Source organism: Microplitis mediator, chromosome 4 (assembly GCF_029852145.1).
Source record: "Microplitis mediator isolate UGA2020A chromosome 4, iyMicMedi2.1, whole genome shotgun sequence".
In the NCBI taxonomy this organism is placed as follows: domain Eukaryota; kingdom Metazoa; phylum Arthropoda; class Insecta; order Hymenoptera; family Braconidae; genus Microplitis; species Microplitis mediator.
Window position 1 is genome coordinate 2,780,987 of NC_079972.1, and position 15,782 is coordinate 2,796,768.

General features: G+C 32.7%; 1 protein-coding gene across 1 annotated transcript; it reads left to right on the forward strand.

Moving 5' to 3' along the window:
• The first annotated feature begins 11,625 nt into the window (after window positions 1-11,625).
• Window positions 11,626-14,458, forward strand: LOC130667155 (GATA zinc finger domain-containing protein 14-like). Its single transcript, XM_057468643.1, has 2 exons — window positions 11,626-12,187; window positions 13,812-14,458. The coding sequence occupies exons 1-2, from the start codon at window positions 11,626-11,628 to the stop codon at window positions 14,456-14,458; spliced, it is 1,209 nt and encodes a 402-aa protein (XP_057324626.1).
• Window positions 14,459-15,782: the final 1,324 nt, after the last annotated feature.

The window sequence follows — 15,782 nt, forward strand, 5'->3', positions numbered from 1 at the left end:
GTTTTAAGTCTTAGCGAGTCCTTTCGACTTCCGCCAAGAACGTAAATATCGGTTGATTTATTCCAAAGATATCGTCGGACAAAAAAAGTTTACACACACACGGCCGAACGTCCATCTGGAAATAGTCGGAATAGCTTTCTAGGACCTCAAAACGTCGAGATCTAATGAAAACTCGATTTTCGAGAATCGAACCGAAACCAATGACTTCTTTTTTTTGAAATTTTTTAATTTTTATAGCAAGAAGTTAAAAAAACAACAAATAGTTCTCATCACTAGCTTACTAACCGATCGCCATGATAAACGTTGCCATAGAAACGGCTGCTATGATGACTGTCACTGTTAAAGAAATTATAATTACAATCACAAAAAAAAATTAATGATTTATATTTATTTTCATTTTAGGAACTAATAAAGGAACATGTGGTCGATTAGAGACATTATTAAAAAAGCCATTATTGTATTTGGTATGTCGACATCATATTTATGAGTTGATTTTAAGAAGTGTCATCGAAGTTGTTTGGCCAGGAGTAAATTCTCCTAACGTGGCAAGCTTTGTGCGGTTTCAAAATTCTTGGGGTGACATAGACAAATCAAAATATGAAACTGGTATCCAGGATCCAGTTATAAGAAATATAACTGAAAAGAAAAAAAATGAAATAATTAGTTTCATTATCACCCGGTTACAGGTCTTTAAATTATAATCTCTACTATGATAAATTTGAACCGGTATACTATTCGATTATGATTTGACAGCTTTATATAAATAAAAATAATTAAGAAAACAAAACGATTTTAGCGATTCTTCAGTTAACTTTAGAAAATTATTTTGAAGCAAAAAATGTAGTTTTTGGAAGAATTAAAAAATTACTTTCGAGCCTCAAGTTTCTAATGCGGACAGCTTTCACCTTTACACAGAAAAAAAACGTTATCATGAGTTGAGAAAATATTTTGGAAAACGAACGTTTTTGGGAACCAAGTCATGATTTTCTTAAGCCAAGAAAATTTGTCCTGATCAGAGCAGATTTCTACTTTATCTGAGAAAAATGAGGTTTTCAAAAATATTTTCTTGAATCAAGAATATTTTACTTTTTAGTCAACGATTTTGTTTTCTATGTACATTTACTGTGCACAAGTTATCTATATGATACCGAAAATACAAGATTATCATATTTGATCTAACAATCGATAATTTCACATCTGATAATCGTAAGGATAAACTCAAAATTACAATGCTTAAAAATTTTATACATCCAATATTTAATTGATCGATTGTTGTTTTTTAAATATTTACTTTAAAGTATCGTGAAAGTTACTCGAAACCTCATATGTTTGTTGTTTTTTTTTAATTTACTTGGAAACAAACTGATTCGAAAAAAGGAGCGAGCAAAAAAAACTTTCGTAATTTCCGTAGTGACTTTTGGATTACTGTTACTTCGACAATAATGATCGTACCGAGAAGAAAGCAGAAAGCATTTTAAAGGTTGAAATAATTGGTTTTGAAACTTAGAAACGCAATTTTTTTTTTTTTTAGCCCTGGTGGAAATTTTTCGGACTCTTCTCTGAATAACTCTGAAAAAGTCTTTAGAACTTTAGAACTGAGTTTTATAGAGAAAATTCTGAAAAATTTCCACCAGGGAGGCGTTACTCTTGGCGTAATTGAAAGATGTACTGCAAAAAAAAAAAAAAACATTTCAAAAATTTTTATTTTCTCCAAACTGTCCTTAGTTTAATAGAATAAATAAATAAATACGTTTGTAAGTTCCAAAACTAGATATTTCAAGCGTCAAAATGTTTTGTGTTCTTGGTACGCCAATTGGAGTTACAGTCTTTTAGAAGTCACGAAAAAAATTTAGAATTTTTTTTTTTTCACATAATTATAACTACTGCAAATGGAAAATACTGTTATAACTATTGGAACAATTTCTTCATAGTTAATTAAATATTACATTGCAGGAAAAACACGACAGAGACGATTATCAAGAGTTTTTGGAATTAGTTTTGATATTTTTAGGTGACACTCCAAAAAACAGAATAAGATTTATAGCTCTAGGACCAAATCACCATGCGAGATAGATGTCGAAAGCTCTTTATGCATCGAAGCTGTTCATCTTTAAAAAACAGTTCCGAATGAATTCCACGAAGATAAATGGGTTAAGATATATTTGTTTATTTTTTGTAAATTTTTATGTTGTTTCCTGGTTTAATACACCTTGTGCGATAACGTCACCTCATCAAGACCTTAATATGATTAAAAATTCGTATAAATTTCGTTCTGTTCACAAAAAAATTTCTGATGAAGCAACTAAAGTACTCTCAAGGCACTTATGGTATTTGTCAGAAGAATTGGTTGGCTTGGCTTTGTTTGATGATACTGTTTCTTTACAAATTAAAAAACAAACAGTGGTCGCAAAAAAAGCTCGAGAAAGTACTGTTTCAAACTCCAAAAGATTCATTGTTGAAGATCCGAGTGTATTGTTATCAAAAAATATAAGTGATTTTGCCAATAGGCGATCATTATTATTATTTGAACAATTTCAATTGCCGTACCAATTTATGGAAAAAAATCCAAATTGTTGGGTATCCGATGAAAATTACCAAAAATGTAAAGCAGTACTTTCCGATTTAAAAGTGATAAATGATCTCGCTGCAAGAGGCGTTGCACTTATCCAGCAATACAATAGTTGTCTTACTCGGAGTGAAGATCAGAAACAATATTTATTACAAATTGTAGAAGAACACAGAAAAAAATCGGTCTGTCAGTGGACCCTGCGGGCCAGCCCCAAAACTTCCCGCTGTTTTCGAGCTCAAGAACCTCGAAAACGTTATTGTGAATACATTTTCGAGCTCTTCGAGCTCGAAAATACGTTTGTATAATGTTGTTTTCGAAAAAAGCGTTATTCAAAATTTTTTTTCCAACGATATCTCTCAAACGAATAAACCGATTGAGACGGTTAAGGTGGCAATCAACGCGTTTTATCAAGTTCTAAAGCTGATTAAATTATGAATTCGATTTATCGAGTCGTTTTTGAGATATTTCAGAAAAAATAAAAAAAAAATTTTTTTTTAATTCTTCCGACAACGGTTTCTCTTGAACGAATAAACCGATTTTGATGGTTGAGGTGGCATTCGACGCGGCTTGTAAAGCTTCAGAGCTCAGTCGATTTTGGAATCAATCCATCGAGCACATTAAAAGTTATCCAAGAAAAACATTTTTGAAAAAACTTTATTTTTGGAATATCTCTAAACGAGCCCTACCGATCAAGCTCAATTTCTCACAGCTTCAAGATATTGACAAGCCGCGTCGAATGACACCTTACAGTTCAAAATCGATTCATCCGTTCAAAAGATACAGGTATTTACATACGTACGTACGTACGTACGTACATACATACACACTAGGGTGTCCGTTATTTCCCAAATCGATTTCCACTTACCGATCGCCGCCTGAATCTTTAGTTTATGATTTAAAAAAAAATACCAGACACAAATAGGCTCTTAATTTTCACATTTAACCGTGCCGAAATCATTTTATATTTTCCATTTAAATAACATGGGATTTTTAGACTTTTGACTCTTAATTTTTTTTCTCAGAAACAAATGAGAGTAAAAATTTGATCGAAGCATATTCTGATAGGAAACTGAACGCTCTACAAAAAAATTATCGTCTGGATTTTCGATAAAATAACTCCTTCAAAAGTTATTTAACGTTAAACTTGTGTTTGTTATCAATTCTACAATATTTTTAATTCTATTTTCATTTTTACCGTTTTTGGCTATAGAATCGTTGAAATATTAGTATATTACACTACAAGGGCAGAAAGTTGGAGATTCCTGCACTGCGCGTCATGATGCCCGAGGCGAAGCCGAGGGCATCAGACGCGCATTTCAGGGCTCTCCAATTTTCTGCCCGTGAAATGTATACTATTTTTCTTTATGCCCGGACGAAAGTACGTTGACAAATCAAAGATGCATAAATTACATAATGACGTTTTAGCAGGTATTGATGCCTGCCCCGACATTTGCGGCACGAGCGAAGCGACTGCTGCTGGTCGGGGCAGGCATCAAATACATCGATAAAAAAATCATCATTACACATTTTTAAAAGAAATAATTGTCCTGAAGTTAACAGTCAATTAACAATTTTCGGATTTTTTTTTTTTTAAACCGATTACAAAAAAATTAAAACTAAAAATATGCACTTTAAAAAAATTAAAAAAACTGTAGGCGCAACTTTTAAATAATTTTTGATTTTTATAATTTCTAATTTTTTTTCAATTATTAAATTTATTAAAAATAATTTTATAGTCTTTATTAATCTTTAGTAAATTTTACTTTTCAAAAACACAGACATATAAAATTTCGAATTAATTCTAAACAAGTTTTGAGGTTGTGAATACGAGCAGGAGTGTCCGAAAATCTTGTCAAAGTGACGGTAGTATACGTATCACCGGGTAGCAGTGTGCACGAAAAACTCTTTCGTCCCGCTACTGCTTTCTTTCGGCCTGCTGTTATAGATGGCGCGCGAGTAATCCTAGCACGGCACGAATGTTAGATTTTCTGCCGTGAACCCGAGGCCGAACGAACGTACTTTCGGCCGAGGTATAAAGAAAAAGATAATCGTTATTATCACTAGAGTACCGATGATCATTTATGTAGATTTCATGGCCTAAACAGAAAATCAAGGGGAAAAAAAACATTGTTTTATGATAAGTAATAGAAATAACATACCTTTCCTCATAGTGGCGAACTTTAAAATGAATTAATGGAAAGTGGTGAAATAAATATGTTAAAAGTTCTTTGTCTATAATGTTATAAGCAGATTTATTATCATTTTTGCTTTCTTTATGATTTTTTGTTAAGAAAGCTATGGTCGCATTAGGATATTTTGTTTTGTACTCATTTACAACTTGAATCAAATATTGTTTTTGGTCTTCTCGTGTTGTTAAAATGTTGATATACTCTTAAGTTAATTTAATTGCTCTTTCGGTGACATCATTAATTACTTGTAAATTGTTAACAATACGTAAGTAAATTCGGATTCCTTACAATTTTTTGAAAGATTTAACATTGATAGAAACTTTTAGAAATTAGATGTAAAACGTGGGCGGGCAATAACGACTATGTAGAAGGCTTTCGAAAGAAAGCGAAAATGATAATAAATCTGCTTATAATATTATAGACAAAGAAGTTATTACATTTTTATTCCACCACGTTCCATTAATTCATTTTAAAGTTCGTCTGTATGAGGAAAGGTATGTTATTTCTATTATTTCTCATAAAGCAATGTTTTTTTAACTTCCCGCTAAGAAAATTGTAAATTTTCAAAAATTCGGGAAGTTATTGGTTTCGGTCCGATTTACGAAAATCGAATTTTCATCAGATGTCGACGTTTTGAGGTCCTAGGAAGCTATTCTGACTAATTTCACGATGATGTCCGAGTGTATGTATGTATGTATGTACGTACGTACGTACGCATGTAAATACCTGTATCTTTTGAACGGATGAACCGATTTTGAACTTTAAGGTGTCATTCGACGCGGCTTGTCAATATCTTGAAGCTGTAAGAAAATTGAGCTTGATCGGTAGGGCTCGTTCAAAGATATTCCAAAAATAAAATTTTTTCAAAAATGTTTTTTTTTGATAACTTTTAATGTGCTTGATGGATTGATTCCTAAATCGACTAGGCTCTAAAGCTTTATAAGCCGCGACGAATGCCACCTCAACCATCAAAATCGGTTCATTCGTTCAAGAGAAACCGTTGTCGATAGAATGGAAAAAAAATTGTTTTTTTTTTTTAAATATCTTAAAAACGACTCGATAAATCGAATTCAAAATTTGATCAGCTTTAGAACTTGATAAAACGCGTCGTTTGCCATCTCAACCGTCTCAATCGGTTTATTCGTTTGAGAGATATCGTTGGAGAAAAAATGGTAAAAAACTATTTTTTTCGAAAAGAACGGCATACAAAAGTATTTTCGAGCGCGAAAATATATTCACGACAAAGTTTTCGAGCTCAAGGAGCTCGAAAACAGCGGAAAGTTCTAGGGCTGGTCCGCAGGGTCAACCGCTAGACAGATATTTTCCCTTCATTTTCTGTTTAGGCCATGAAATCTACATAAATGATCATCGGTACTCTAGTGATAATAACAATTATCTTTTATTTCAACGATTTTATAGCCAAAAACAGTAAAAATGAAAATAGAATTGAAAATATCATAGAATTGATAACAAACACAAGTTTAACGTTAAATAACTTTTGAAGGAGTTATTTTATCGAAAATCCATACGATAACTTTTTTGTAGAACGTTCAGTTTCCTATCAGAATATGCTTCGATCAAATTTTTACTCTTATTTGCTTCTGAGAAAAAAAATTATGAGTCAAAAGTCTAAAAATCTCATGTTATTTAAATGGGAAGTATAAAATGATTTCGGCACGGTTTAATGTGAAAATTAAGAGCCTGTTCGTGTTGGATATTTTTTTTTAGGTCATAAACTAAAGATTCAGGGGGCGATCGGTAAATAAAAATCTATTTGGGAAATAACGGACACCCTAATACATACATACACTCGGACATCATCGTGAATTTAGTCAGAATAGCTTCCTAGGACCTCAAAACGTCGACATCTGATGAAAATTCGATTTTCGTAAATCGGACCGAAACCAATAACTTTCCGAATTTTTGACAATTAACAATTTTCTTAGCGGGAAGTTAAAAATTTCCGAGCGTTACAAAGAGTGATATTATAGCTGCATACTCTAAAATATAAAAAAAGAAATCGTACGCTATCCAATTTATTAATTACATTTATTAAGTATCAAAATTATTGTCTGCTTTTTCATTAGATGTAAAAATTTGTGGGTGCACTGCAAGTTACAGTGATACATGGTTCATTGTTAAATAAAATTACAACTACCCACTCATAATGAAATATTTCAATAAAGACTATTTAAACAATACTTCTTTCTTTCTTTCCTCAGTATTCAAGTTAATAATATATTAACTTTAAAAATTCACTTTTCTATATTTAAATTGAATCAATAATCTTGGATTTACAAATTTATTTGCTTATAGTTAATAATCTAATTATTTGCTTTGATTTCAACTTTATTTGCAACTTTTGATATTTATTTAACAAACCAATCATGAAAATCTTAATAAGATCGCTGACTTTTTTAACTACTGACGACACAAAAAGTTTACCCAGACTAATTTTGTAGAACGTTAAACGTAATGTAAGACTGCTATTGAATTATTTTTCTATATCATCAATAGTTTGTTTAATGCACTTAAAAAACTATGAGAATATGAATTAATGGACCTGTAATTTTTAACAGTTGATGATACGAAAAATCTCACCCTTACGATTTTGTAGCATATTCAATGTACTAAAAAATTTCCACTTAACTTTTTGTGCTGCCACCAATAGTATACACGGAGAAAAAAATATAGTAAATTTTACTGAAAAAGATGAGAATAATTCCTAAATTTGGATAGTAATCTTGAAACGCTTATGATTTATATGAAAAATTCATAAACAGATTAGCATATTTTACAAGTCGTTTAGTAAATTTTACTATCCTAGTTTAGTAAATTTTACTATATTAAAATGGAAAAAATAAAATAAAATTTTTAATAGTTTTTCAACTTTTTATTATTATTGATAATTATTATTATTATTATTATTTCTGTCATCTGTATTGGTGTTGGTGTGGATTTTCTCCAAGAGGGAAATCCCCATGAGGGCCCAATCAGAACCCAATCGGGAAATCCCAAACAAAAATAAAATAATTTATAGTCAATTATTCCCCATTGGGCTCTGTGTGGGGCCCAAGTGGGACAACCCAACGTGAAAATAAAAATATTATTGTAACTTTTCAAAATTGGGTCCTAAGTGGGACCTGAGTGGGAAATCCCAACGTAAAAATAAAAAAATTATTATCATTTTTCCCCATTGGGCGCTGTGTAGGGCCTAAGTGGGAAATCCCAAACAAAAATAAAATAAATTATAGTCAATTTTTTCCCATTGGGTTCCGTGTGGGGCCTAAGTGGGAAATCCCAACGTGAAAATAAAAATATTATTGTCATTTTTTCCCATTGGGCTCCGTGTGGGGCCTAAGTGGGAAATCCCAACGAAAAATAAAAATATTATTGTCATTTTTCCCCATTGGACTCTGTGTGGGGCCTAAGTGGGAAATCCCTACGTGAAAATAAAAATATCATTGTCATTTTTTCCCATTGGGCGCTGTGTAGGGCCTAAGTGGGAAATCCCAAACAAAAATAAAATAAATTATAGTTAATTTTTTCCCATTGGGTCCTAAGTGGGACCTGAGTGGGAAATCCCAACGTAAAAATAAAAATATTATTGGTAACTTTTCCCCATTGGGCGCTGTGTGGGGCCTAAATGGGAAATCCCAAACAAAAATGGAATAATTTATAGTCAATTAATCCCCATTGGGCTCTGTGTGGGTCCTAAGTGGGAAATTTTTAGAACTTTGCAGCCTACTAACATATAATTTTTCATAAGACGCGACCTCTGTCTAAAAAAGTCAGAAGTCGTAACCAATCACAGATACACACAGACATCTGTGATTGGTTATGACCGATATGGTGTTCGCTTCGAGCGAACATATGAAACAAAAAAAATCCAGTCTTCCCACGTGCATAGATTAGAGTTGGTGTCGTTGAGCCCAATAGGCATCTTTTATTGAGAATCAAAATTTTCGGACGTTACACTAAGGATTAATTTAATAGTTTATGTGCTACTCATATTCTACATCATACAAAATGTTAAACGCTAATAAGTTCAATAGAACTCGTGAACTTGCTCGCTTAAGGAAAAAAAGGTGTCGAGAGTCATTTCACCAAGTTTTAAATACTTCAGCATCTGATGACTCTTCCGCAGGATATCTACATGTATCTGACGATTTAGAAGATCGTACAGTATCTGAAAGTAATGTATCTAGTAATAATGAATCTGGAGATGAAGAAGTTTCTGATGGTGAATCTGTTGATGAGTCTGAGGAAGTTTTTGATGGTGAATCTGTTGATGAGTCTGAAGAAAGTGATCAACATTTTTTAGGAAGTGATGAGGACGAAGAATTGATAAATAATAACAATGACGAGATTTGGAATGACATTGAGAAACTTCGACAGTGGGCATTGGCAGATCCTCCAATTCCACACACTCGTCTCGAGTCATTATTGAATATTTTAAGGAGGGAAAAGTATCCTATGCTGCCTAAGTGTGCAAAAACGTTCTTAGGTACTGAAAAGTTTTAATGCCAGATTGAAAAATTAGATAATAATGACTCGGGAGATTTTGTATACTCTGGAATAGAAGAAAATTTAAAAAAAAGTGTAAATTCTGATTTACATGAAGTTCATCATCTGCAATTACTAGTAAATGCAGATGGTGTACCTTTATACAAATCAAGCTCTATCCAATTTTGGCCAATTTTATGCAAAGTCTTCAACAAGCCAGATATTTACAAACCTTTCGTAGCAGCTGTTTATTGTGGAAAGCAGAAACCAAATAATGTTAATAATTATTTGAGAAAATTTGTAGCCGAAATTAACCATCTTCAAGATACCGGTGTACGAATAAATGGTATAATATTCCAAGTATCGATAAAAGCCTTCATTTGTGACAGACCAGCTCGAGCATTTATTAAATGTATAAAGGGACATGGAGGTTATTGGGCCTGTGAATGCTGCGAAGTGAAAGGTCAGCGAGTAGATCGACGGACTATTTATCCAATACATCATAATCAGTGCATACCAAGGACAAACAATTCGTTTAGAGATCAACGTAATTCTCAACACCATACAGGAGTTTCACCTTTGCTTGAGATTAATCCTGTTGTTGAAATGGTAAATGATTTTGTTTTAGATTCTATGCACTTGGTATATTTAGGTATTGTTAAAAAAATTCTCGATTACTGGCTCAATGGCAATATTAAGAAAATTAAATTGAGTAAAACTTTGAAAAATTTACTAAGTGGTCTACTTTTACAAATAAAAAATCAAGTTCCGAAAGATTTCCAAAGAACAACAAGATCATTGGATGATTTTGCTAAATTTAAAGCTACTGAGTATCAATTTATTTTATTGTATGCTGGTCCAGTGATTTTTAAAAAAATATTGTCATCAGATGTTTATAACCACTTTTTACTTCTACACGTAGGAATAAGAATATTGGCCTCTACAGATCTGGCAGTTGAAAAGCAAAGACAAGCTTAAGATTGTTTAAGACTGTTTGTCGAAACATCTATAATATTATACGGTAAACAGTATCACTCATCTCAAATATGCATAGTCTCATCCATCTTGCTGATGATGTTGAAAATATGGGATGTCCGATCTCTAAAATATCTGCTTCCCGAGTAAAAATGAAATTATTATTTTTACGAAAAAATTATAAATTTTTATCGAACGCCGCACCACCGCTGCACCACTACCGCACCATACCGCCACACCACCGCCGTTTGGCGGTATATTCCGCCGCACGCTAAAAATATATTCTGCCAGCACCGCCGCACCACCGCCGCACCAATGCCTAAGCATAACTCCGATTTAAAAAAAAATGGCAATTATATGCCAAAATATTTTGTGATTAATTAATTAATTTACCCGTTTATGGTGAGAGAAATTTAATTGTCCGGTAAAAGTAAATTATATATGGCCATATATTAAAATTTTCAATATATACATAGCCATGTATAGAAATTTCAACTAAATTAAAAAAAAAGACTTACTCAATTTTAGTAGTTTTTTGTTTCTTTGATGATGCGGAAATCAATCAGATTTGTGATGAAATTAATTTCTAACCGAGTAGAAATTTTTAATTTAGGGAAAAAACGCTATAAATATCTACCAAACGCACACGATTTAGTAGGATTCGAACTCGGGACCTTACGCACAAAAGACCGACGCTTCAACGACTAGGCTACGCTACCGACAGTGACTACTAAGTTTACTTGTGCTATATGAGATTGCAAAGAGTATACCACTTTTAAATCACTAATCAAAAATAATTTACAACAAAATATCACAGCCATGGTGCGGCGGTGGTGCAGCGGTGGTGCGGCGGTATGGTGCGGTAGTGGTGCGGCGGTCGATAAAAATTTATAATTTTTTCGTAAAAATAATAATTTCATTATTACTCGGGATGTCACGGCGGTGGTGCAGCGAATAGATAAATCTTTAGTCGTCACGGCGGTGGTGCGGCATTTATAAAATAATCGGAATTGTCACGGCTGTAGTGCAGCGGTGGTGCGGCGCTTAAAAAGCCGTGCAGGTGTGTTGCGGCGGAATTCTGTTTTTACTCGGGTTACCCCTTTGAAAGTGATCAAGTGGTAACCCGAGTAAAAACAGAATTCCGCCGCACCACCGCCGCAACACCGCTGCACGGCTTTTTAAGCGCCGCACCACCGCTGCACTACAGCCGTGACAAATCTGATTATTTTACAAGTGCCGCACCACCGCCGTGACAAGTAAAGAATTGATCTATCCGCTGCACTACCGCCGCACCACCGCCGTGACGACTAAAGATTTATCTATTCGCTGCACCACCGCCGTGACAACCCGAGTAAAAATGAAATTATTATCTCGTATCTCGTAAGGATGTGGAGAAACAACTACCCAACTGGCTTTATCGACAAATGCGTAGCAAAGTTTAAACGGGATATCAACTTAGCAAGAGATAGGCATGCAAAGACTAAATTCTACTTCTTCAGATTTCCGTTTATAAGACAACTATCGTCCAGGATCTCAGAATGCTTCAAAGGGACTGAATGGCGACCGGCGTTTTACAATCTAAAAACGGTTGGTCTATTGTTCACAAAATCGAAAGATCAAGTTCCTAAGGGCAAACAGTCTGAATTGGTTTATAAAATCACCTGTGAATGTGGCAAGTCATACGTTGGACAAACTAAGCAATTGCTGCATAAACGAGTTTACCAACACAAGCATGATTGCAAGCCAATGAACATTCTGAAACCACAAAAGACTGCTTTAGCTAAGCACCACTTTGACACGGGGCACAACTTCAATTTTAACAACGTGGAAATTCTGGACATGGAATCGAACTATCTTAAGAAAAACATCAGTGAAATGATTTGTAATCATCTGGAAGACACCATCAATATGAAGAGTGACACAAACAATCTCAGCAATTTATACAATGGTTTGCTTAATCAGTATGGGAGATTATCTAATAACTAATTTGTCGCCATAATCTATACTTTCGTGAATCAATTTCTATTTTAACTATATTTATATTTTTATATAATTTTTTTTTTGTTTTTGAAAATTCCTAAATTAGGACTTTGATATTAGTCAATTTAATTTGGATAATTTAAATTTTGGACGCTAACGTAGTTTCGAAGTCTACAGCTAGATGGCGTTAAACTACTAGTCATATGTTATGGTAAGCAGCATGACATAGTATGTGTAGACGTGATCAGCAGTTTTTGACTAAGTCATTATATTTTTTAAAGTTAATTTAAAAAAAAAAAAAAAAAAGTAAATTTTATTACTAAAGTTCAAATTTAATATTACAAGTTTATGTAGACCTACAACAATAGACCGACAACATATATTTACGCTTAAATCAAAAAATTTTCACTTGTTTCAAGATTTTATATTTCTTAAAGTAAGAGATATTTTTTTTGGAGCAAGATAAATTATTTTTTTGTAGCAATATTGCATTTTTTTGGTTAAAGAAAATAAAATTTCTCGGAACAAGTATTATTCTTTTTACGCAACTATTTTTGTATTCTCCGACCAAGAAAACAAAAGTTGCTTAAGCCAAGAGAACAAATTTCTTGAGAGAAAAGATCGATATGGAGAAGGGGAAAGTCACCGCTGCTGGACATCAGCAGCGGGAGTAGTTCGGTGCTCGCCACGAGATCGCGCCTACGACATGTAGTGTCCCTGGTGAGACATTTATTTCAGAAGTGTTATATTCCAAATTTCATTACGATTTTGTTCGAGTAGTCTTCTGTCATTTGACAGAACTACAAGTACCCTTTTGAATTGTACTATAGTATATCCTATAATACATCATGATTCATGACTTTAATATTTAATATTAAAGTTACTTGAAATTCAAGTCTTGAATAATTTTGCTTGGAAAAAAAACACAAAAAATTACGTGTCAAATAAAAACAAAAAATAAAAAAAATCCACACGTCAACCTTTCGGAGAGAGAATACATTTTTGACTGAGAAAAATTTAAGTCTTCATTAAAAAAGCCAGCTTTTGGAGCAAGAAATTTTTTTTTCTTGGCCCAAGCAACTTTTATTTTCACTTAAGCAATTTATTTTTCGGAGCAAGAGAATTTTTTTCTTGGCCCAAGGGATTTTTTTTTTTTAATCAAGACGTTTATTTTTTGGAGCAAGAAAATTTTTTCCTTGGGCCAAGAAATTTTTTCTTAGCCCAAGTTAACTTTTTTTCGTTCAAAACTTTGAGTTTTTGGAATAAGAAATTTTTTTTCTTGGGGCAAGAAAAAGTTTTTTGGCCGAAGTTAAACTTTTTTTCGTTCAAAACGTTGATTTTTTGGCAAGAGATGACTTCTTTTCTGTAGCCAAGAATTTTTTTTCTTGAACCAAGAAATTTTCAATTTCGCTTCAAAAATAAATTTTTCTGGAGCAAGAGAATTTACTGTCTTGAACCAAAAAAAAGTTTTTGAATCAAGTGTTTTACTTTTATTAAATCAAGAAAGAAAATTCGGCAGACAATATTTTTCTTGAACCAAGTTAACTGTTTTTTCTGTGTATTGAAATCTCATAAATCCATTATTAAAGAAGGGTCAGGTGAGAGTAGCGACGAACCATCTTCTAGTAAATTGAATACACCGGAAAAAATAGAAGTCACGAGTATCTGTGAGGATACTAAACAATTGAGTTTGGAGCCCAATAAATCGGGAGGAGCTTCAAGTGCCGAAAAACTTCATCAAGAAAGTACTGACAACAACATTAAAGTACCCAGCTCTGATGCGATTAAAGAGAATAAAGTTCAGCAAAATGGATCAGAAGAATCAACTAGCACTTTTTTACAACAAAATTGCAATAGTTACGTCGAAAAACCTACTTCAGCATTAGATTATGATCATGAACAAAATCAAAGTAATGTGAACGGTAACTTTGGAAATTCTTCACATCATACTCAAGTTGATTATCATTATTATCCGCCTTCAAATCAAAATTATAATCAACATCAATATGCTGGTTATTATAATTATAATCATCATAATTATCCGTACAATCCACCCTATCTACAGTATAATGTAGGAGTCGCTTACAATGTAAGTCACAATGCGCACATCCCGACTGACGTTTATCCTCCGCCGCAATATGATCAAAATATTAACAACAATTATTACGATAACCAAAGTAATAACAACAACTCAAATATTAACAATGATAAAAATAATTCAACGTATGCACGATTATAACAAGTCTTTGTGTTAGGATATCAAGTAATCCGTCCATTTCATAAATGTGTATTAATGCCTTCAATTTTAAACTTAAATTCTTTTTAAATTTTAAAACCTTAACTTTTTATATATATTTTCATTGGAAATAATTTGTGTAACGCTATTTAATGAAATTTGTCGAAAATAAAGATCATCATTTATTGATTATTTATTGCATGGTAAATTAATTAATCACAAGATATTTTAGCATATATATGCCTTTTTTCGGTGAAATTGAGACTACGCTTAGGCATTGGTGCGGCGGTCGTGCAGCGGTGGTGCGGCGGTCGTGCAGCGATGGTGCGGCGGTCGTGCAGCCGTGGTGCGACGGAATAGTCCGCCAAACGGCGGTCGTGCAGCGATCGTGCGGCGGTATGGTGCAGCAGTGGTGCGGCGGTCGACAAAATTTTATAATTTTTTCGTATAAAATTATATTTTCATTTTTACTCGGGGAGCTCGGAAAGTTATGAAGACTTATTCGTAATGGAAATAAACCCCTCTTACAACTTTGTCGAAGGATGAACGAATCGCTCTTTAAAAATATTGAAACCGTCACAATCCCACCAAATATTAAAATTATTAAACAATCTCATGAAGATGATTTTAATAATACGCCTATCACAAGTATTCAATTCAGAGGAGCAATTATTACATCAAAACATCCGAATAATACCGTTATATTAAAAAATAAAGAAGTTATTAAAGTTTCATATATTTTTAAACCTTCTGGGGAAAATCGTATTTGTATAAGAGGCACAAAATTTTAAAAAACCAGTCCGATTTATGAATATCCATGTAGTTCAGAGTATTTGAACATGTGGATCGTTAGTGAAAGAAGGTGTCCAACAGTAACATATCCTTTGAATGATGTAGATAAAAAAATCGTATGTTTTGAAATCACTGTAAATAATAAAAAAAGAGAGTATGTGATGTCATTATTACACATGTGATGTAAAAAATAATATAAGCTAACATGTGGGAGATCACTACTACAAAAATGTTATAAGAATAGTCTCAAATAAAGTGTTTCTCAACATGTAAATTAAATTAATGCAAGTGCTGATGACAACATTGAAGTAATACTTATATATTATCTGTACTTAATATTTACATTTCATAGTTAAACAATAATACTCAAATAATAATAATTAAGTGTCTCAAATATATTTTTTTTAACATATAAATTAAATAATACGAGTGCAGATGACAATATTAAAATTATATGAATAAAATATATACATATTATAGTAGTGATACTTTTTAAGACATTTTAAAAAACATTAAAAATATAAACGTTTGTTAT